At 35.6% G+C, this 23,306-nt stretch overlaps 1 protein-coding gene across 6 annotated transcripts in view; it reads left to right on the top strand.

Moving 5' to 3' along the window:
• MAP4K3 (mitogen-activated protein kinase kinase kinase kinase 3) overlaps nucleotides 1-23,306 on the top strand; it is a 64,190-nt gene that overhangs the window by 9,330 nt on the left and 31,554 nt on the right. For 5 of the 6 annotated variants that reach the window (XM_063302022.1, XM_063302014.1, XM_063302033.1 and 2 more), the window contains exons 2-14: nucleotides 3,117-3,174; nucleotides 5,530-5,620; nucleotides 7,657-7,721; nucleotides 9,725-9,780; nucleotides 10,550-10,597; nucleotides 12,507-12,549; nucleotides 13,465-13,537; nucleotides 14,595-14,726; nucleotides 16,189-16,251; nucleotides 16,337-16,418; nucleotides 17,139-17,249; nucleotides 19,484-19,556; nucleotides 20,559-20,617. In XM_063302022.1, coding sequence (XP_063158092.1) covers nucleotides 3,117-3,174; nucleotides 5,530-5,620; nucleotides 7,657-7,721; nucleotides 9,725-9,780; nucleotides 10,550-10,597; nucleotides 12,507-12,549; nucleotides 13,465-13,537; nucleotides 14,595-14,726; nucleotides 16,189-16,251; nucleotides 16,337-16,418; nucleotides 17,139-17,249; nucleotides 19,484-19,556; nucleotides 20,559-20,617 — 954 coding nt within the window. Of the gene's footprint in view, nucleotides 1-3,116; nucleotides 3,175-5,529; nucleotides 5,621-7,656; nucleotides 7,722-9,724; nucleotides 9,781-10,549; nucleotides 10,598-12,506; nucleotides 12,550-13,464; nucleotides 13,538-14,594; nucleotides 14,727-16,188; nucleotides 16,252-16,336; nucleotides 16,419-17,138; nucleotides 17,250-19,483; nucleotides 19,557-20,558; nucleotides 20,618-23,306 lie in introns of those variants that run through there. The other variant, XM_063302041.1, reaches the window with a different exon arrangement.

Here is a 23,306-nt window from a genome sequence, read left to right as displayed (position 1 = left end):
GACAGGAAGCTCTGGCGTGGGCTGGTCCATGAAGTCATGAAGAGTCGGAAGCGACTAAACGAATAAACAACAACAACACAATTTGGCTATGTCTAAGGAACTAAATGATACTGCTCTGATAACAACTGTACATTTAAAAGATCAGAATTTCCTGGGTGTTTTATCAGGTTAAGAGTTACAAGGTGGGTCCTAGGATCCTTAGAGAGGATACAGTATAACAGGATATGACCTGAAGTTTCAATAGCCCTTTGTCTATAGGGGTCTTAGCTCATAGGAAAGTTTTTTTTATATCAGCTCTCCTAAAGGAAGATTTACCAGGTTTGTTAGATCAAAAGGTGCTCTAAAAACATTGCAGAAGTTTTGAAAGCAGAATTTGCAAAACTATATTTGGTGGAAGGCAAGTACCTCTAGTTTTGAAAAGTTTACTGTGCTAAAATACAGCATGACTGAAGCTTGTGGTCAGGAAATGATTATATGTTAAATCGTTCACATTCCTTGTATATAATTATGAACTAGTGCTTCCATTTGGAAAGTAATGTGTATGTTTAAAATAATACTGTAAAAATAATTTCCATGGTTTGGTGTTATATGGACTATTTTACTTTGGAAAAGAAGTATATCTTGATTTGTTTTATTCTTTTTAATAATTGAGTTTTATTTGTTATCTAGTATTAGATACCACAGATTATATTATCCTGGTTTGTAACTATATTTGCTGACTGGTAAAAGCATTCAGTGTTATCTTACATTTCTATTTCAGCTGTTTTGTGGATTGAAATGTAACTTAACAATTGTACCCAGATTTAAACTTTAAACTATAAAGGCAGGGATAGTTTGTACCCATAATCGTTAGATCTGTTTTCTGTTGACTCAGAGGGAGTTACAAATCTTAAACAAGGAAAGACATTGGGAAGGCAAATTATGATGGCAAAGTCCATTTATTACTTTTACCAAGGAGATAGACATAGCTTTCAACTACCACAAAACAAGCACATGATGAAACCTTTTTGGTATCTTTTTGGTCTTCTTAGAGTTCCTTTACTCGATAAAAACTTTGAATTAATAATTTATTGATACATTGAATGATTTTCTTTCATTTGGTTATTATATTTATTGTCTTACCATATAATTGTGATTTATATAAATATACTTAATAAAAACATGCATCACTTAAATTGTTTGAAGAGAAAGGGCAAGATTGCAAGAAAAAATGACGTTTGAATAACGTGATGCTGACTTAGTTTTACATGCAATTTTAGAGCTATATAAATAGACTAAAGCATTCCAAGTAGTGTCATATTTATTCATGATTTAATGTCCCTTTACATTTGCAAGTATCTTGTCTCAGTTACATTAGTAGCCAGGACTACGGTCTAAATCTAATTGAAATGGTAAATTTATATTTTATCTGCTGTCCTTTAGATCATAGATTGGTTCCATCAAGTTGGAGTATGAGTCCATTTGAAACAAAACCAATCCAAATCTCTCTGTATATAGAAAAAGAAAAGTAGGTCAGATATTCTTGTCTGACTGATCTCTTTGCAGAATTTGTTATTTTTTTTTATGGAAGTATATTCAATTGCTTACGATTCCAACGATGAGTGAGTTTCCTTCAATCCTTAGCGAAAGAATTTTTAAATAGAAGTTTAAGGACTTAAAAATTTTTCTTTTGGAATAAACAGCAAAAGGGTGATTAGAACTTTGATTTTGGAAAGTTACAAATGGACTAAGGGTCCAGATGGATTTGAAATAAGATTTTGGAATTAATTATAAGAATTCTTCCCATGGGAAAATATGATTGTTTTGAATTCTCTTTAAAAAAAAATGATAGGGTGAGACTTTGAAGGTTGGACACCAGAGGGAACCAAAAGGAACTAAAGATTACAGTTAAAAGAAAAGAACACTTAAATTTGACTTACTAATACAGAATGGAGCAAAATATTTTAACATTGGACATATTGGAGGATATTTTTGAACAATGGACCTGGGAGTCAGGCGGCATATACATTTAATGTATTATTATTATTATTATTATTATTATTATTATTATTATTATTATTTCTCTAAGCCATGTTGAAAGAAAGTGCCAGTTTCTAGCCACCCTGTCCCTTCCTTTGTTTCTGTAGGGCCCAGTGGTATCCTGGAGAAAAGAAGAAAACGAGGCAGAGTAGAGGACTGCATTTTCCAGGGTGGCTAAACACTGCAGAGCTAAACAAACTGTACCTTTTAAAAAAATTAGACACAATATGTCTCTTCAGACCCCAAGGATGTATTTGGGAGTGCTCACATGAACCGAGTTGGCAACCCTAGCTGGAGCAGAAAGCATTTCCCCACCCACCTCTTGCATCCTGTATTCCATACCCCATGTTGTTCCAGAAGATTTCCCAACCTTGGCAATGGCTTTTCAAGAAGTGTAAAAGGCTGCATTGAGTACTTGAGATGTCCTGTCTTATGAGAGCAGAAGCGTTTTACAGTATAGTAGTTCAGGTCATACCTGGATATAAGCCAATCACCTCACCCTGAAGTCAGTTAGATCTCTTTGATAATTTCACCACAGCAGTGGCAACATCCAGCTGAGCTTAGTTGATCTAGGAAGGCTTAGAACTGCTTAGTGGGAGACCACCAGGAAATTCCAGGCTAGACTGGAAAGTCAAAAAACACCCTGGAAATAGATAAAATGGCAAACTCCTCCTTGTTGTTAAAGAAAATCAAGAAGTGAGATTGATCTGAGGGGCTCTCTTATTTTATAATTTGTACCATATCACTGCTGGGATACAATTAATTATGGTGTCTTGATATTTCATAGCCAGTCTTTCCCCAGAGTTCTCTATTGTGCATGCTTGGTGATCTCTCTCTCTCTCTCTCTCTCTCTCTCTATATATATATATATATATATATGAACAGGAAGTCCTTGTCACTAAGACTTGAGCTCAGTTTGAGGGTGTCTTTATCCTTTAAACAGAAATATATATGACCAGGCAATTACTGTACTTACTTTTAATTTCTTCCTACCAGAATTTTGAAAATGACTCAGTTGAAGACTACGTCTCTGGATGTGTACATTTAAAGTGTTTTTAAAACAGTTTAATTTACCTAATTTTCTTTTTAAAAAATAGGCTCGGAATGTTAACACCAGTGAACTGGCAGCAATTAAAGTAATAAAATTAGAACCAGGTAAGCATTGTTTTTCTTATCTCAAAATTTCTCTTTCCTTTTTTTGCTTTATCACTGTCTTATGTTTTCCTTTCTTTTTAAATGATAGAATGACCCATTTAGATAATTATTTTAGCTATACATTTTCCTAAATAATCAAAAGCTGCAGTTCTATCAGAGTGTTTAAGCAATATCTAACTAGCCTCCATATCATGAAAGGGTATCACATAGGAAGGCAAGATAGGGTAGATGCATAAATGGGCCTCAGTTTAAAAAATAGAATTAAAGTTGTTAATTCTCCCTGAATTTGCATATTGTAACAAAAGTTGCCATTAAAATGTTAATTCTATTGTATATATATTGACTATTAATAATTGCAGTTTTCTTTTGCATATATTCTAATTTACAGCGTTTAATCTGGGGTTTAAACATTTTAATCTTATTTTTAATAAGTTTTGTCAGACGCTTTGAGTGCTGTTTAGTAGCAAAGCAGGATAACATTATCTAAATAAAAATGGAAACTTTTCGAAGAATTTACTATTCGGTTTATCTAGATACATACTCTATGAGGAATGTTTGAGAGTATTTACTTTTAAAAAGGCAGCTGGGGAAAGGTGAAATGAAAAATTTGTATACTATAACTTTTACATGATGTGGAGAAAGTTAACAGGAATGTCTTACTGCATATAAGAATAATTAATAAAGATTAAGATAATCAGTGGTTACTAGTCACAGTGATTAAACAGCACCACATTTCTGCACCAGGAAGATGTTGCATTCATGGTCAGCTTATGGACATCCCGTAGGCATCCAGTTAGCTAGCAGAAGAACAAAATATTGAGCTACAGTAGATACTTTTGGATTATATTTGGATGATATTTAATCATCCAAAAGTTTAGAATGTTTTGTTCTGGGTTTTCAAATTAAAACTAGAAAAAAAAAAGAAAAGGTAATAAGATTGGCATAATTTAACCATCGGCTGTCAAACCAGGCAGGCAATTGCAGAGTCCCATCTAGTAGCGTTTGCTCTGTGTAGTATGTTCAAGGCTTGAAGTAAGATTGCACTATAATGTAATTGTGTGTTAATTTAAGAAGATGATCTAAGCAAAGAAATAGATGTAGGTAAAGCTTTGGCTGTATTTCAAAGTCCTTTATAAGTTAACAGAATACCTAGAGACTAGCACAGTAGGATACAGAGGAAAGAGCAAACGGATAAACTTCCTTCTGTAGTGATGTCACTGCTAAGGTAAACATACGGGGAAGCTGCAGACTTTTGAACTGAATTAGGAAGTGGTGTATTGCTGATTGCATGAACTACATATCTGCAAACTTAGTCACATGTTACATATACTACTCTGCAGACTAATGTACAGTAGGTGTTACCAGGATAATAGGTTTTTATTTAAAACTACAGATATTTTTCTTGCTTATTGTTTTACAGAAAAGCTTGAAAAGCAATCAGAAATGTTGGTTAAAAATGAGAAAACAAATGACTATTTAAAGGATTTTCAGTAATCACAGTTATAATATTTATCAGAGCTGCCGGTTCCTAGCTTCTGTTCCTGTTGTTTCACTCCTAGTGTATGTGTAAATAGTGTACTACATACCCCCAAGTTCCATATCCTTGAAAGCAATATGAACAATGCCATAGTAATCTGTTTCTGATAGATGTGAAGGCTATTGATTGCAGTTTCCCAACCCGTAGCAAAATAGGCATATACTGTAATTAATCCTTGATGGTAGGTGTATTTGTTTTTACTGCATACAGATAGCAAAAAAATAAATTCCATGCATATATTGTTCTTTCTATCGCTGGAAGTTTAGGCAAGGGTTACCTATGGTATTCTACTATCAACAACACTTAGAGTCATGAAGGACCATATCCCATGTTTTAAATTTTAAGGGGTGGTGGTAGAAGAAGAATTTAGTATAGATCAGCTATTTCCAAAAGTCTAATGAATTTAAATGATCAAATCCTATTGATGACACTATATTTAAATATCTAATAGTGTTCTATTTAACAGGATAATATCAACAGTTAATCCATGTTTTTTCAGTGAGATATTGTTAACCCGTTTTTGTAGTGAGATTTTGATAACCTGACTGCTGGCACATATCGGGTGATCATACTTTGTTGTTGTTTTCTACTAATGTTAACTTTATTGTGTGGTATCATATAACTTCAGAAATGGAGTAACATATAAGTTGAAGTAATAAATAACATGGGGAAATAATATATACATTTAAATAATTTTAAGAAATTGAAGTGCTTCTTACACGTAGAACTGATTATCTCTGCAGCAGTCTTATCAGATAAATCAGTAATGGAGCACTCTTTCTATAAATGTGTCGCTAAACTGGTGCTTTTCTTCATAGGTGAAGATTTTGCAGTTGTGCAGCAGGAAATCATTATGATGAAAGATTGTAAGCATCCAAACATTGTTGCTTATTTTGGCAGCTATCTCAGGTATACTTTTTATGATGTACATAAAATAAGAATGTAAAAATTGTTCAGTGTTTGCAAAAATAAGGCCTAATGTGACCCTGGATTTCTAACTATCTGTGGCATTCTATACTCCCTAGGAAGTTTATATTGTCTGCTGTCTCATTTCAGTTAATAAATCACTTCAGACTTCCTGGTTGTTCTAGGTCCATATAAGACATTTTAATCTTTTTCCAGAAAATAGCTTTGTAAGCTCTGTTCCCATCTTCAGAAACTCTCACACATGTAGACAAATGAAGAAAGCCTTGGAAGCAGTTTGCAGACTCAGTCTCTATGTGTATTAGTCCTTTGGGGCTGTTGACAGCACATCATCGGTGCCTAAATATATTATTCTGAAATTTGTCAAGATCTATAACTATATTTGTTCTGGAACTTCAGCTAAGGATATTGTTGTTTTGAGCATCGTATATAAATCTTTACATCACTGTAAGCCAGTGCTTCCTAAACTTTTTCCTTCGTTACCCAAAACCGCTTATCAGAAAGTCCTTTTTACCCAATGTAGGTAAAACACTTTAAGTCAATTTAAATGTCCCTGTTGTGGCAATAGGTTTGTGTGTCGTTACTCAAAGAAAAACCACTTTTACTCAATTTTGGGTAATTTATCCAGATTTGGGAAGCACTGTTTTGTTGCTTCCCAAATCAAATAAATGAAGCTTATTTGATTTTGACTTAGTAAAGTATATGAATCCAGCCAGCCTAGCTTCTAAACCATGGTTTATAACTCATTATAATTATGAGTAATAATTAATTATGAATAGGCCATTATTACATGTCCAATAAACAATAGCTTGTTGTGGTTTGTGAGCCCATTAGATTAAGATTTTTTCCAACAAAGACTTTGGCAGTATTAACTTTCAGGTTTCCTTAAACACGTATACTTGCTATATAGGAACTGATGGTAGAGATAGATAACTCATAGATTACAAGCCTATTTCAGAAAATTACAATTTCAAGTTGGCTTGTTTTGAAACTGCCCAGGATTTGTTACAAGTCAAAACCTACAGTTTGCTGCAGCAAGAAACAAGGTTAAGGAAAACTGACAGTAAATAGTCTGCCAACTTTTTTTCTTGGCCACAGGGAAGAGGTCAAGACAATGTGTGTGAGACCAAGTCTTGTTTGGGCTTATTTCAGATTGTGTCTATTTGGTTTCAGTTATTAAATTTCTTATTAATTTAAAATATTCAGTTGAAAAAAAAAATATCTGTGTTGTCTCACACTCAACCTCAGGAAATAAAATGCAGTTTTGAAAAAACTTTCATGTAATGTTAACATTCTAATTCCATACCTGATGCTTAACATTATCAACTTTTAATATAAACTTATGCTTAATTATGAGGTAGAAAAGGCTTTCTGTATATGAGTTTTTATGATCTGGAAGCATATTCCTAAAATAGCAGAACTCTTAGGTATTTATTTTATCATTTTGAATAAAAAAAGGCTAGTAATAGTTAACCAAAAACCCAAGATACAGCAACACTTTTTGAAAGACTATTAACATTTTTGAGGGGTGCTTTTTATCCTTTTATTTATACACATTGTTTTAAAAATTATTGTGATGACAGCTTTTGCATTTTGGCAGTATATTGAATGATGTAATTTTCCATTTAATTTATATTATTTTAAAATTTAAAAACTGTTATCAAAACACTGACAAACTTTAATCAAAATTTCTAACATCTAGCCACCAAATTAAACAAAACAAAACAAATTAAACAAAATGAATTGCCGTACTTTTCAGCAAGACGTCTGAATACAAAATTCAATAGTGACTCAGAACATTTTGTAAGTGTCTGCTTCAAATAGTTACGATTAAGGGTTTGTTGGTACTGGAATTTCCTGAAGAGGTGAGAGGAAGGTGGAACAGCCTTCTGTTTTGGAAAGATGAAAATATTCAAGCATTAGTTTTTCTCCAAACATATTTGAAAATTATGAGGTTTCATAGTTAAGATTGCATGAAGTGTTTATAAGTATGCAAAACTGATTAGATCTGTGATTTTTAGACGTGATAAATTGTGGATTTGCATGGAGTTCTGTGGAGGCGGTTCATTACAGGACATTTACCACGGTAAGTTAACAAATGATGTAGGAGTTTTTTTGGAACTATATAATTCAAATGTAATGGTTCTATTTCTTTCATTAGTTTGATCCTGAATACATGCAAAAAAGAATCTTCACAATGTATTAACTCTTGCCGATAGGCACCACAAAATAATAAGCTAAGCTTGTAAACACTAATATGAAACTTTACTGGTTCTAATTATTCTTTTGAAGTCTATATTATTTTGTTACTGTCTTGTTAATTGAGAATTTAGAAACTAGTTGAATAAAGCGGGTTAGCAAATAAAGGAAGCAAATATGGGGTATTGCAAGATAGCAAGTAGCTATATTATCCCCCTCCCCTTTCTTTTCCTGTAGTCAGAACCATAGTGGATGTCATCTCAGAGCCCCTTTCTATAATCTTTCAGAAATCTTGGAGGTGAAATATTGCACCAGAGAACTGGAGCAGGGCAAATAGTGTTCCATTCTTCAAACAGGAAAGATCTGGGTAGTTACAGACTAATCAGCTTGATGTTGATAGTGGTCAAAAATTTGGAGCAGATTATTAAGCTTGTGAGGATTTAGAAAGGAATGCATTGTTCATCAGAAACCAGCCTGGAACTAAAAAAAATAAATCATGCCAAACCAACCAGTTCCCTTTTTTATTATTACTATTATTTTGATAAAGTGACTAGTTTAGTTGACCGAGGGATTGTAGCAGACATAGCATAGCTTGGCTTCAGCAAAGCATTCATCAAAGTCTGCCATGAGGTTCTAGTAGAAAAGATATCAGAAAGTGAGCTGGAACAGGCTAGCATTAGATGGCTGTAGCAATGGTTGAACAATCGTACCCATTAAACTGGAAGGAAGAGTTGAGAGTGTAGCACAGATTCTAGGCCCTGTGCTGTTCAACGTATTTATAAAACACTTGGATGAAGGATTAGAAACTGTTATAAAATTTGTAGACAATGCAAAGGAGGAATATCAGGCATCTTATAAGACAGTATTATGATTCATGAAGATCTTAACAAACCTTGGCCAAAAAAACAGCAAGATAAATTTCAACAAGGACAAGTGCAAAGTCTTACATATGGGTAGGAAAAAATCAAAGGCATGAATACAGGATGGGAGACTATACTAGGGAGTAGTACATGCAAAAAGAGTCTTGGTGGATCATAAGTTGAACATAAGCCAATTGTGTGATGCAGCTGCCAAAATCAGCATATGCGATCTTTAGATTACAACAACAGAAATACATCAAGGCAAGGCATAGTTCCTCTCTATTGTGTTGGTCGGACCATATCCAGAATATTGTATCCAATTCTTGTGACTCAGGCCTCTCTCAACAAGCAGCACTAGAAACAAACAAACAAGCATTAAAGAATGTCTGCTTTTTTTTTTCTTCCTAGTGTTTTTCCCACAGGCGCAGGGTCTACTTTTTTCGGATCAACCAAGTGTTGCTCTGTTGGTTGTGACAGGAATTAACCAACCAGCTTGTCGCCCGAGCCTGACGTTGTGGGCTGAGAGAGAGTGACTGGCCCAAAAGGAAAGGGAAACAGAATAGAGGGCCTTGTTTGGAGGGAATGGCTAGTTAGAGCTATACCAAAATATTCTGCAGGTTCCATTTGTGAAGTCCATTTGTAAAGTCACAAAATTAAAAGACCTAAACATAAAAGAAAATAGATGGCAGTTCAAACAGTTGCACATGATTTATCCTAGAAATATCATTTTTTAAAATTAAATTATCTATGCTAGTCAGACCTTATAGCAGAGTTGGGATAATTTATATCATTTATTGAATAGTGCAGTAGAAAGTTATTTAATCCTTGAAGCATCATTGAGTCACAGCTGAATTTTTTTACTCTATATTTTTCTTCTGGCAAAATTTGAAGATAAAAGTTTTCCTCTGTGATGTTTATGTGAACTGTGGATATATATACATAAAAGCAAGCAGAAGATTTTGAGTTTTTCAAAGTTAGCAATGAAAAATATAGTAGATGTTTGACTTAATTTGGGTGGATTCTCTTTTAGTGACTGGACCACTTTCAGAACAGCAGATTGCTTATGTAAGCAGAGAGACACTACAGGTAAACAAAATTGTTAACACTATTAGCTTTTGTGATAGAAAAAACTTAAGATACCAAATAGTTCTGTTGAATGAAGGGGGAGGGGGAGTGTAGAATTGCACAACTGTAAGATGTGTATTTCCCTGAAAATAATGCTTGTTAGCTGATCTTTAACTACTGTCCCCATCCCACCCCCTCAAAAAAAATTGCTGCAACTTCTACATTTTGTGTGTGTGTGTTGGCTTACGATGCTGCAGAGAGCTAAGCCTGTCTTTTTCAGAGGCTTTGCCTTTGAGTCTTAGGCAGAAAGTGAGCTGCTGTGTTGGTCACAAAGATTTTGTGTTTTACTTCTTACTCATATGGCAGGTTACATAAGAAAGAAGTAATGCCTGGCACCCAGATCCTGAACAGTTCAATCAGAAGAAGGGACCAGTAATTGATTACAGTAGTGCTTCTTTTTTGACACCAGTATGCTTCAGATGACAGGCTTCAGTGCAGCTGTGTGCTTATTGCTTATGCTTACCTTTTAGTAATCAAAAATATATTAACCATTTCTGAAGGATGATGTTTTTTGATGAAAGTCAGTTGTTTTGTACCTGTTCCCTCTTTCCTTCTGTTATCTCTTCATTCATGGATTGGTCATGCAGTGATGTTTATGTCAAAACATGAGAGAGCTACAGATGTCACCTTTGCTGTTTTTATAAAAATATAGTTGATTTTTATAGTATAGAACATGTACTCACAGAAAAGTTCTCTTTCTCTAAAAACTTTATTCCTTTTTTAATTACAGGGATTATATTATCTGCACAGTAAAGGAAAAATGCACAGAGATATAAAGGTAGGGCTATTGTTGAAATAATTTTTGAGGGGCATAAAATTCCCAGTTCTGAGCTTTATAAAATAAAATAAGACTGTGGCCATGAGATTTTTATTGCAATAATATGAAATGACTTATCTGAAGGAATATTTTTTACAAACAAGAAAGGTTTATTAATAATTATAATAGAGCTTTTGTCCCTTTAGAACTACCTAAGTTAAAGTTATTTCACATTGTTAGTTGAACCAACAACACTTGTATGTTGAGGAAAATACAAGGTTTGGTTCTGTAACATCCATATTCAAGAAGACATGCATGGAACAGGTTATGCAAAATATAGATTCCCCCCCCCCAAGCTTTCACCAGTTCTATTCCTTTGGAGGAATAGTCTTCATTTTCTGTATTTGGGATATTAGGGCAAACAATAGCATCTAGGTTCCATTTTCTGCAGTACCTTTTGTTAATTTTACACTCATCTTTTTATTCTGAAATTAGTATTTCACTGTCTTGTTTTGATTTATTTATTTATTTCTCATATTTCTACACCGCCCATCTTGCAAGTGACTCTGAGCAGTTAATCTCTGTTCTGTCCCTGCTGGCAGAGTTTTTGTTAAGTGTCTACCTTAGTTTTTTACAGTTTACTTTTGAATAAGATAACCTAATAAATTTCATGCAGGAACTGCTTATTCTTCCCATGTATCGTTTCCTGCAAATAGTTCTGATTTTTAGATTTCAATTGCATTTGCATTTAATATGGTTTAATGTTCTTGACTTGAGTGAGTTTTCTATTACTTTTTTTTGAGGGGGGGGCTTGAGCTCTTTTTGGCTTTGTTAATAGATAATCTTACATATCTAGTGTTATTTCATATGCTTGGAGGGGCTTTTGAGTTATCTTCAAAGATAGCCCTGCATAGGGCACATTGCAGCTGAGCTACATGATATTTAGGGTGTGGGTCAGCATCACCAGGGCTTCCTGGTTTAGATAGAGCTGCAATTAGTAACACCAGCTTAAGCTGGACAAAGGCTTAAGGGTCATCCACAATGACCAGTGCTGTTTCCATCACATACTCAGGTCTGAAAACTGACTGGAAGGGATCTTCACCTACGATTCTCTGCAGATGATTCCCCAGAATCTTCCTCCAAAATGGAAGATAGGAGCCTTTGTAAAACATGTTTAATATGGCTGGATTGAGAGAGAGGCTGTTCAAGAGAAGTTGCACCACCAACTCAAGGCTGTTGTTACCTCTCAAATCCAATTGCACATGGGTCTATTCCCCAGGTGGTAAAGCTTGTACTATAGAGGACCCTATCCATTTCCTTGGGTTCTGCAATATCAAAATAATGCCCTTGCATAACTCTGGCCAAATGGCATTCAATCTCAAGTGAAGATGAATGGTTTTATCTGCAGAAAATTTGCAGTAGCCTGCAAGCATATTATCCTGCCTGTTCTTCCCTAAACAAGGTCTGGACCACCCTGAATTGAGCCACTGGGTGAGAATACACAGATGTAGTAAGTGCACAGAAGTACACATACTTTGTCACTCTTATTGCCACTGTGTAGGTCTGAACACGGCCTCATACCTATTGTATGAGTATATTCTTTTGTTCCAGTTTTATCTTCTAAAGTAGAAGGTTCTTCATATCTCTCAGTGACTTAATACATTCTTATTTTACTGTCATTTTTCAGTAATTTGTTCTTGTTTGTCTTGATAGATGGTTAAGCAGTTTAGTTGCTATTGTCTTGAGAGTGTCTTGCCTATTTTCTACATAAGTTTGGGGTTGTAGTCAAGATCCATTTCTAAAATTTACATTTTACAGATTTACACAGTTTATAGCATGTAGTATAAGTTTATACCTGAAACCTGCACTAATATAAGAATTTAAAAAAACATTAATTCTAAAAAGGTGGGTTTTGCCATTTTTCCCTAAGGGAGCAAATATTCTTTTAACTGATAATGGCCATGTGAAGTTGGGTAAGTACCTCTATATATGTTCATTTTTATACATGCTAACATTTAATATACCTTATGACTCCTGTCCAGATAGTTTGCCTATGAGAACGTCAGGTGGCAGTTTTGAATCCCAACTGTATATTTCAGATTGGATTTCTTTGTTCAGTTATGTAATTACCTAAAAATTCTCCCCAACCTGCCATTCTCAACCTTCCCTTTTGGCTTTCTCAGAAAATCAATGGGGAAGCTGGCAGGGAAGGTCACAAGTTGCTGGGATAAGTCTCCCCCACCTGTGCACCCTCCCCCAGCCCCTCTGCACTCACACTGCACCAGCCACTCATGCACCACCACACACCCTCCCCAACCCATGCCACACCCTCCCCAACCCACGCTGCGCCTCTCACACACACCCTCATGCACCCAACCTGTGCCGCATCTCTTGCACACCTCCTGCTCCCTTCCCCCACCCGGCAGCAGCCACCTACATGCCTGCTGACCAGGGACTTGCAACTTCCTGCTGGCTTCCCCACTGACTTTGGTTGTGGGAAGCCAGCAGGAAGTTGCCTCACCTAACCACCATGGGATTCAGTTAATGACGGCAACTGGGGCTGCAGGGGTTGCCGTTCCTAAGTGATGTGGTTGCGCTTTATGACTGCATTGTTTAGCGATGGAAATTCCAGTCCCAATTGCCATCATAACTCGAGGACTACCTGTATAAGCTGCTGTGAGACTGGGATAAACAATGTTTAAATAAATAAATACTTGTACATTGTTGAATAAAATGATGCTGTGATGGAAGCATGAAACAAGTGGTGCAAACGTTTTCAAAAGTTGTTTTGGCAATTTAATAAAGATCTTAACTATACAAAGAAGACTTTCACTTTCTAAATATCCTTTTTATTATGTGTATTTATTATCTTCCATATTCTCTTGTAGCCGATTTTGGAGTAGCAGCCCAGATAACAGCTACAATTGCCAAAAGGAAATCTTTCATTGGAACTCCATACTGGTAATTTACTTTTATTCCAGGGATTCCCTACCATTTTTGAACTAATGAACATTTAATATTTTGAGAGAAAATGAAGATGACTGCTGAGGGAGGCTTATAATTAATAGAATGATTACCAATTCCAAATGCCACATTATTAGAAATTGGACAGTCACAAAACACCAGTTTTCTAGAAGCAAACTTGGAGAGTTACACTTTGTCATTATCTCTACCTGCCCAGGATATTCATTATCTTTCACCATTTTTTGTGGTGGAAGGCAGGTTGGCCAATATATAAAGCACTTGGCTGCAGCCACTTACTGCATTTTGATTTTTCATTTTATTTTCATTCTATATTATTTTTTATTTTATTTTTATTTTTTAGGAATGCCTATGGAATGAATGAAAATACACACACACACACACACATGGAATCCTAGAATGTTATTGGAAACAAATATATAGTAATTCTGGAGAGTGATGTTTTGCTTTGCAACTAGCCAGCTTCTTTTTAAATTTCGTTTACAATTAAGTAATCTTTAAAACATTTTACAAGTAAAAGGACTAAGAGCATAGTGGGTGCCAAGAGAGGTTTCCATGGAATCTAATACTAAAATTCCCGTTCATTTTCCATTTGTGTGGTAGAGGTTCAGAATGTCTTTTGCCTGTGTTGTTGACTGACTTGTATGTAATACTGTAGGCATCCAGTCATGTGGATGCCTTTAGTATATTGAGCAAAGCTGAGGTTGCCAGTTGCTCAGGAGCAAAACAGTCTTACACCATTAACAGTAATGTGATGTGCTTTCACAACATCAAGTATTAGTCTGGCCTATTCTTATACCTTAACAAGAATTATATAACAAAGGGAAAGTTTTTTTCTAAGATGGAGAGGAACATAGGCAGCTATATTTGGGATTCATGGAGGTAGAACAGTTGAAGTGTATGTTAGCCTCTTCATCAGTCATTACACTTTTAACTATCACAAAAATATGTTTAAAAGTGTTTGGATGGAATTATATTTTGAAATCTAGGAACAAGAATGCATTTTCCAAGCCATTTTTCTGGTTTTTTTTTTTAGGATGGCCCCTGAAGTTGCTGCTGTTGAAAGGAAAGGTGGATATAATCAACTTTGTGACCTTTGGGCTGTTGGAATTACTGCTATAGAACTAGCAGAACTTCAGCCTCCTATGTTTGACTTGCATCCCATGAGGTTAGTAAGTAGTTGCAGGGACTGAACATATGGTCTGCCCAAGCAGCTTCAACAACTGATTGTGATGGACAAATAAAGAAGGATTTTTCTTTTCTTGCTTTTGGCTGTAGAAACCGTATCTGGAACTACTGTAATTTTAAAGAATAGAATAATAAGTATATTACTTGCCTCTTCCCATAGTTTCTCAGTCTCTTTTGCATGGTAAGTGTATTGAATATGTTCCTTACATTGATCTTTGACTTCGATAAATCTTGCTGGCACAACTGGCTAATTAAGTGCCATCAAATTAGTGTTGACTCTTAGACATACAGTATATCGGCCTTCTCCAGAATGATCTTTCCCAACCTGGCCTCCAATCTCCCAGTACTGTACCTATTACTGTTGTAATTGTATTCATAAAATCCTGTTTGACTAGAAATGGTAGTGGAACAGATAATCAGTACTAGACTATGGGTTGCAGTAGTTCTATTAGAGCAACTGGATAGACACTTGAAAATATATTTTTGGATTGGGAGGCCCTGCACATGGTCTCTCAGGCCTTAGTCACCTCCTGATTCAATTTCTATAGTGCACTCTACATAGGACTGCCCTTTAAGAACATCCAGAAGCTACAGCTGGTCCAGATTCCAGTGGCACTGGTAGTAATTGGTGCACCTCAATATGCCCATGTAACACTACTACTCAGCAAACTGCACTGGCTCCTAGTAGGCTCTGGGTACAATTCCAGTTCCTGGTAATCACTATAAAGCCCTGTATTATACAGGGCCAAATTATTTGTGGGACCACCCATCTGCTGTTAACTCCTACTTGTCCCACAAGGCTACACAGGGTGACCATGTTCCTAGTCCTTTCTTTGAAGCATCATCTAATAGTAACTTGGATATGTGCCTATTCTGTTGCTGCTCTTTGGAATGAGCTCCCTAGTGAGGTTTGAGTGACCCTGTTAGCCTTTTGTAGATCGGTGAAGACCAGAGTTTTCTCCTGTTTGTTGGACTAAGATGATAGATGAGTCTATTCTGTTGTGAGAGTGTTTGTTCTACCCACCCTCAGCTACATGTTGATCTTTATAAGATGGTCAGTGTTACACTGGTTTTGGTTTGTATTTATCTTTTACTTTGATTGTTTTTGATTTTTATAGACATACTCCACCCAGAGTCACAAATTGTGAATGGGGCAATCTTATAAATTCATGAAATGAAACAAAATAATACTACATGCAAAGCTGGTCATAAAGTTTCAAGGAAGCCTAAACATTCTAGTTATCAAAGGTTTCTCAGCTTTATTTTTTTTTAAAAAGAAAGATTGGCTGCTGGCTTAGTTTTTGCTGAAAATAAGCCTCATTTCCGTCTTCTGAAGATGCAGCAGTCCATTGAGAATTGTCTTTTCCTTGCTAAAGGCAAATATGACGTTGCTTCTCTGCAGGCAATTCAGTCAATTAATTCCTTCTTTTCTTCTTTTTCAGAGCACTCTTTTTGATGACAAAAAGCAACTTTCAGCCTCCCAAACTAAAGGACAAAACGAAATGGTAAATATTATAGCAAGATTGTTGCATTGTATTAGTTATTGTGGTCATTGAATACCTTTCTGAAGACTGTAATTTTATGTTAAAGGTCAAATAGTTTTCATCATTTTGTCAAAATGGCACTTACAAAGAATCCTAAGAAAAGGCCTACAGCTGAAAAACTATTACAGGTATAACTGACTTTTCTATCCTTTTTCAAACTGTTTTAAAATTATCTGTATCCATTTTTGTTGTGCGAAGAAAGCTTCCATTAGGAGGTGCTGGAGAAATTCAACGTCTAACTTAGACACATGTTAGTTGGGGCTGCTTGTTTTGCTTGTTAGCTGGTTTGACATAGTATTGAGGGTTTAGGTCAATGCAGAGACTTCTAGGCAGTGCAATCGATGATACACCAGCAGAAACCCTTTGTCCAAAATCAGCTCTCTGTGATACATGCCAGGTCCTAGATGATACTTGTTTAACCAGCAACCAAACAGGCATTAAAAAACAGGATCTTTAGGCTAGGGAGCCATGTTCACTGTCATTTGGACTTGGTTTGACTACAACCACTCCTCCACTTGGATAGTAGCAACCTACTATCCTTTCCCTACAGTGTTTGTGTTGTAGTCTCCCCTGTCATTAATCACTTCAATAGTTTTCCTGATTTAACCATCATAAAATGTTGCAAGGTACCCTAACCCTAATCCTTATCCTCCACATTCTTTGAGAGCTAGGAGAAGAGGGGAAACCTGGCTGGCTTACATTGCAAAGCATGGAGAGTTTTGAAATTTCTCTGTTGGGCCTTCCAAGTTCATCCAGAATGTTTTGAGAAGTCTTTATTTGTATTAAAATATTCAAACTATAGTGCAAGCGTCTTTCATATACTTACCTATTGCACTTTGTATTTTAAGCACCCTTTTATTACCCAGCCTTTAAGCCGGACCCTCGCTATTGAACTGTTGGATAAAATGAATAATCCTGATCATTCTACCTATCATGATTTTGATGATGATGATCCTGAGGTAAGAATATCATTTAAGTATAGCTTGGGTAGATAACATTTGGATATCTAACCAATCCTGATATTAGTATTTAAAACATACTATTTTACAGGAGGCACACAAGGAAGGCCAATATTCTTTAGATTAGATCACCTGGCATATTTCTACTGCTTTGGGCAGTAGAACAGGAAATCTGGTGTCCTTCAGATATTTTGTACTATAATTCCCACTACTAGCAATGCAAGTTGAGGCATATGAGTTTATGAATTCATATGCCTCAACTTGCATTGCTAGTAGTGGAAATTATAGTACAAAACATCTGAAGGACACCAGATTTCCTGTCCTCATACTTGCATCCATGTGATGTTTTAACATAAATTTTCCAAACCTAGTGCAGTCCACTTGGGCTGGACTACAGTCCCATCATCCCCAGCCAGTAAGACCATTTTAAAAATATGTGCATATTTCTGTTTGATGCTATGTATCCTTCTTTAGTGGAGAATTTCATCATAAGTACAGTGAATTAATAATGAAGCTGAATTCCTGACAAGAAAAGAGGCTTAGGTTAAAAGAATGCTATGCTACCTCAATCAGTGTTTTACAGCACTGAATTCAAGAATAAAATCTGCAAGAAAAAAACTAGTAATTAGGATAGTCTCTTTTGTCATTATCCCACAGACCCAGTGGGGTTCTTTGGTAGCGTACAGCCAAGTCATCACTGCTGAGAGAACACAACACCTGTTCTAATCCAGCATAGCAGGCACAACATTTATAGTTCTTTTCAGTATTTCAAAAGTTGTTGCTTTGATGCATGTCCTGCATATGTCTACACTGTGTTATGTTTGACGAAGTATGGATAATTCTTAAAAATGCTTGTCCCGATTTTTGGCAAATGTTGGCTTAAAACATCATGGCTAATACTCCTGACATATGCAATGTCAATTTATATTATTTTTAGCTTTTTTAAAAAGAAAAATAATCTAAGACCAATCTCCACAGGATAGCAACAAAAATTCAGTCCCTTAAATAGCTATGAATATACTGAGGTGAATTAATATTGCTTATAACAACTGCTTAATATCACTTATTGTAGTTATGCAGAATGTAATGCAAGGTTGCATCAGTGAAGCAGCTCTCTGTTAAAGCCACTGCCTCTTGTGCAAGACATGTGCAGGGAGCAAAATAGCCACATGAGCCTTGCAAAAGGTGCAGCTGCTTTAATAATCCAAAAAGAATTTGAGTATTCTTAATCATATTCTCAAGCATTTCAAAGCCCTTCATTCAGGTGTTTTGTACAACCTTAATGTTTAGAATCATAATATTACTTATTTTCATGTGTTTGGGGATGATGCACACAGCCTTGCTGGGCACTATTGGAGTTGTCGCTCCAAAATAGCTAGAGTGCTACTATATCACAGCTTCTAGACTGTTTACTACAATCAGGCTTTCTGATTTATACATATTTGGAGGTGAATCTTGGTAGTTTATGACAGTTGAGTTAGTTTTATGAAGTACCTTCATCTTTCAAATTTGAGAAGTATCTAACATCAGTTAAAGCAGATATTATTACTTTTAAAAATTGTCTTTGATTCTGTAGCTTAATGTCTAAAATAGTATTTACTTGTAATTTTTCACTAATTTAGAATGAACCTATTTAAAGGACCAATGACTAGAAGTAGAATGAACAAATAGTTGTGAAGAGAGGGAGAGAACTTCCCCTGTTGCCCACCTGCTTGTTTGCATCTCTTCATGTATCTAATTTAATTAACTAACTTGTCCAGAGAGTTCTGATGGTTTATTAACAATTACAATGGAACAGATGGCTTTCCTAATAAAGGATGGTTCTTCCGAAAGCCAAAGATAAAGTCTCCCCCTTTTCCCCTTGAAAAGTCTTGCCTAAGAATCTTCCTTAAATTAATAATTTGTCCTTAGCGGGCAGCACTTTACTCATGGATAGAGATATAGGAAGAAATAATTACTTTGCCAAATACATCCCAGTGGATAAATGTTTGTTATATAAGGTAGTAGACTTTTTAAACTAAGTGTGGATTTCCACGTGGAATTAATACAAATTTTGGAGCAGCAGTCTTAATCTGAAAATCAAAGTTCTCTCTTCCTTCCCAGGAAATGTTGTTGCTTGAAACTGATTTTAATTCAAGTCTCAGTGGATCATAAAAATCTCTTGTAGTGTGGTTTATAAAGGGGGGAGCATTTTGTTCATTTTTAATGAATCTTTAATGCCATATTTTTCCCAGCCTCTTGTACCTCATAGAATTCACTCAACAAGTAGAAATGTGAGAGAAGAAAAAACACGCTCTGAAATAAACTGTAAGTAGAATCACACATTGTAAACTAACCTGAATAAACTTTTCATTTCTTCAGTACATGCATGGTTCATATTGGGTGATTGCCATCTCTTTTAGATTAGTTATCCTAGCCCAGTTGCATATTAGGTATATTATTGAAATGCAGACAGTAAGCATGAATTTCATAAATGAAAGTTTACTGAGTGTCAGCCTTGCGAGGTAGTCCAGATAAGAAGCACACCCAGAAGTACTTCTTCCATCTTTACTGTAAGGCTACATTAACAGAAACTTGCAAGCTGAAAGCACATCTCTCCCCCGCTTGCCTTTACAGTCCAGGAAACTAGGGAGAGTCCCTTCTGAGATGTTATCCACACCACGTTCCTTCTGCAGACTCAGCTGCAGCTTGTCCAACCATTGTCTAGTCTGCGGCTCTTCCACCTGTCTCCCAAGGCTATTCCCACATAGCACACTGAACAAGAAAGAAGAGGCAGAAAAATAGGGTTAATGGTATTTTGAAGATGTACTTGGACAACCTTTAAACTACAATCAGATATATATTTATTATTCAGAAGTAAATCCTGCTAAATTGTGTGATTTACTGTCTCGTAAATATACTAAAGCTTGCTTCCCTTGTTGAGAGTTATGGGAATGTGTTCTTTCTCTGTCCCATTCCCCCAATCACCTTCTTAGGAGAAAAGGCAATATTCAGCTCCTACTGGGTTTGTCCAGTCTGAAGTAGTGGAGCTGACTAAGGAGACACTTTTCTTCTCTGTCTGTGTACATGCTGATGGGGAAGAAAGGATGTGAGTCTCACTATTTTATTTTCGCAGCCAGGCTTCATTAATTATCTTTGTAGCTTTGGGTCTTTTTTGTTATTTATAGTCAAGCTAGTTTCTCTGGGCTTCTATTCCGTTTGTTTATAATGTGTTTCTTAGTATTCCCAAGAATAATAATACAATAAGTTTGGAAAACCAGTGGGAGAATATATAATAATTTCTTATCATTTATTTGTTCTTTTTAATAGTTGGTCAAGTAAAATTTGATCCTCCTTTAAGAAAGGAGACAGAGCCGTATCATGAGTTCGTAAGTAATGTAACCATATTAGACTTCTTATCTAAAATATGTAAATGGTGAAATAGTGCAGATCTATGAACTATGTATTTTGTTCAGCATAGGATACATTTGTATAAGACCTCAAAATTATTAAGGAATTATATGAGGAATTTCGGTATATTTTGAGGATTTTAAAATTAAATCAGCAATGGCTGTAAGTATTGTCAGCTGAAGGGGGAATTTCCTCAGCTTTCCCATTCTTGTCTCAACTTTCTTCAACTGCTTTAGCATAGGATGCAGTGAAAACAGGAGATTCCCATTATCATAATTACCTCTGTGTCTTAAATTATTTAGTTGATAGCATCTACAAGGGCTGCTAGAGCACAATATAAATACTCTGCTCACTTTATAAGTTTTGAGTTTGTAGAGAGGAATTCACTGTTATGTCTTGTATCTTGTTGTTCCATTATTGAACATTCTTCCTTTGCCATCTGTAAAGTTGAAGCTTTACTTTTTATAGGAGGTAGGAAAGCAGTGTGGATGGAGGATGGGATTTTGTGGATGGCAGTTGCATCCTCTAACAATTGGAAAATGCAAAATTTTAGAAAAATAAAATAGTTCTGAAAAAGGTATACAGGCTTTTCATATTGTAAACTGTATCTTGTAAACTACCTAGAGTCATTTCTGACTGTGGTAGGAGGGAGGGAGGGAGAAAGCTATGTGATCAGCGTATAAGGAGTTGCTACGCTAACTTAAATCCTCATCCCATGATACTCAGATATATATGTATATCCCTTTCAAAATTACCCCTTGTGATTATCTCTCATGACAAAAGACTTCTTGTATCAGAAGATAGGGAACTCTTATTTTACCTTGAATTTATTTTTTATTTCCTTTGAAGGACATTTTAGCTTGCTATATTGCAAAAATGAGCCAGACTGACATAAGCATATGAACAAACTCGCTAAAACTGCTTTTTTGTGAAGCACTATATTCATCTAGCCCTTCATCTTCCCCTGAGTTATCAGGATCTCTTTGGTTATTATACAGATACTCTTATGTATGATTTACTAAAAGAGAAGCTAGTAAATAGCTGTCAGATTTAACTTACTAAATTTGCATTTGCTTAATTGAATGTCATGTTAACGGAGAGTTGAGAGCGTATAAAGCTAGTGATGTGTTCATTCTTCTTTGACAATTAATACCTGGTCTAACTTTTCATTTTGTACATTGTCTTATAGTGATAGGGTGTTCCCTTAAGCTGACAGCTGGTCCACATGATTCGTATGTGATCAAGCAACCCTGCAGCCCTTCAAAGGCTCTGGTACATGGTTGCAAGGAGGATAATGGCCTGTGGAAAGGGAGATCTTTGCACATTTTCCTCCCCATTTAAATTGCAAAAAGCTGCCAGCTGGGAATGGGCAGAGTAAAATAATTTTAGGGAGAAATGAGAGGCAAAGCTGAGCATGCAGGGCCAATCACTCATCAACTCATTTGGCTCTTAAATGGCATGACTGCTCAGGATTTCATTCAAGAGTATTTCCCAGTCCACTCAGAGATTCTAAGGATTTAGTTATATATTCTCCAATGAATAAGTGGATAGATTGGGGAGAATAAAGATGGTGGAAAGAACCCTTGTTAGGGGCTCCTTATTTGATAAGACCTGTGCCTAGAACTTTGACAAAAAGGGAAATGGATGTATGAGAAAGAAATGAGGATTTGCCCTAAATAAGTGACAAACTCCTGGTTTGCTGACTTCACAATTTCAAGCATTAATACCAGTTGGTGTGTGCTAAGTTAAGCAATTCACTCCATCCAGTGTATTATTACCAGTGGACTTCAATTCATGCAAGGTGCTTCCCATTCTTGTTCTGCAACCCAGTGTAGTTCAGAGGCTTTCCCATCCCTCTAAGACAGAGGAAGTAGGGACTGAAGGGAATAGGTAGAATTCATTCACCAATAGTGTCCATTCTGGCCTTGTTTTATATCCTTCCTAGATATTTTATTCCATGCAGTTTTACTGATTTTAAATTAAAATTTATTGAGAAATATTTCTCATTACCTTAGAGATACTTGTTCATATCTCATCTTGCATCAGCTAATGTTTTGTTTTAGTCTCTGATAAGCAATATCAGTCACGAGTCCTATGTTATAATATAGTGTTCTTGTACATATAATTATTGCTATGAATATAGATCAGCATGCTGGCTAGGGAATTCTGGGAGTTCAAGTCCACACATCTTAAAGTTGCCAAGGTTAAGAAACACTGGTATAGATATATAGATGTTTTTTAAACTGGATTGTACACTTGGTCTGTACTTATATGCACCAAGAAATCAAAATTTATCTAATTTCAAAAGAATTTACTGGGCAATCACTACATATACATTTCATATTTGTACAAACAGTAGTCTTCATTGTATTAGTAGCCCTTAGCTAAGCCAGTTTATCCATTGTTTTGCTTTTCTTTCAAGAGTCCTCTCATTTGATTGGCATAGATTGGCATCATTTTTTACATGTCAGCATTTCATTATTCTTTTCCAAGCAACTGATTTCAAATAGTGTATTCTGATTTGGAATCTCCATTAATTTCTATTCTCTTGAGGAATGTGAAAGCTGATACTTTTTTGAAGAAAAGTCAGTGTAAAAAACACCAAAATATGCTGCTTATTTGTTTGCCTAATGCAATATATATTTCTTGCTTCTAAGTAAGTGTGAC

This window comes from Candoia aspera, chromosome 1 (assembly GCF_035149785.1).
Source record: "Candoia aspera isolate rCanAsp1 chromosome 1, rCanAsp1.hap2, whole genome shotgun sequence".
NCBI lineage: Eukaryota > Metazoa > Chordata > Lepidosauria > Squamata > Boidae > Candoia > Candoia aspera.
This window is presented reverse-complemented; position numbering and strand designations above follow the sequence as displayed.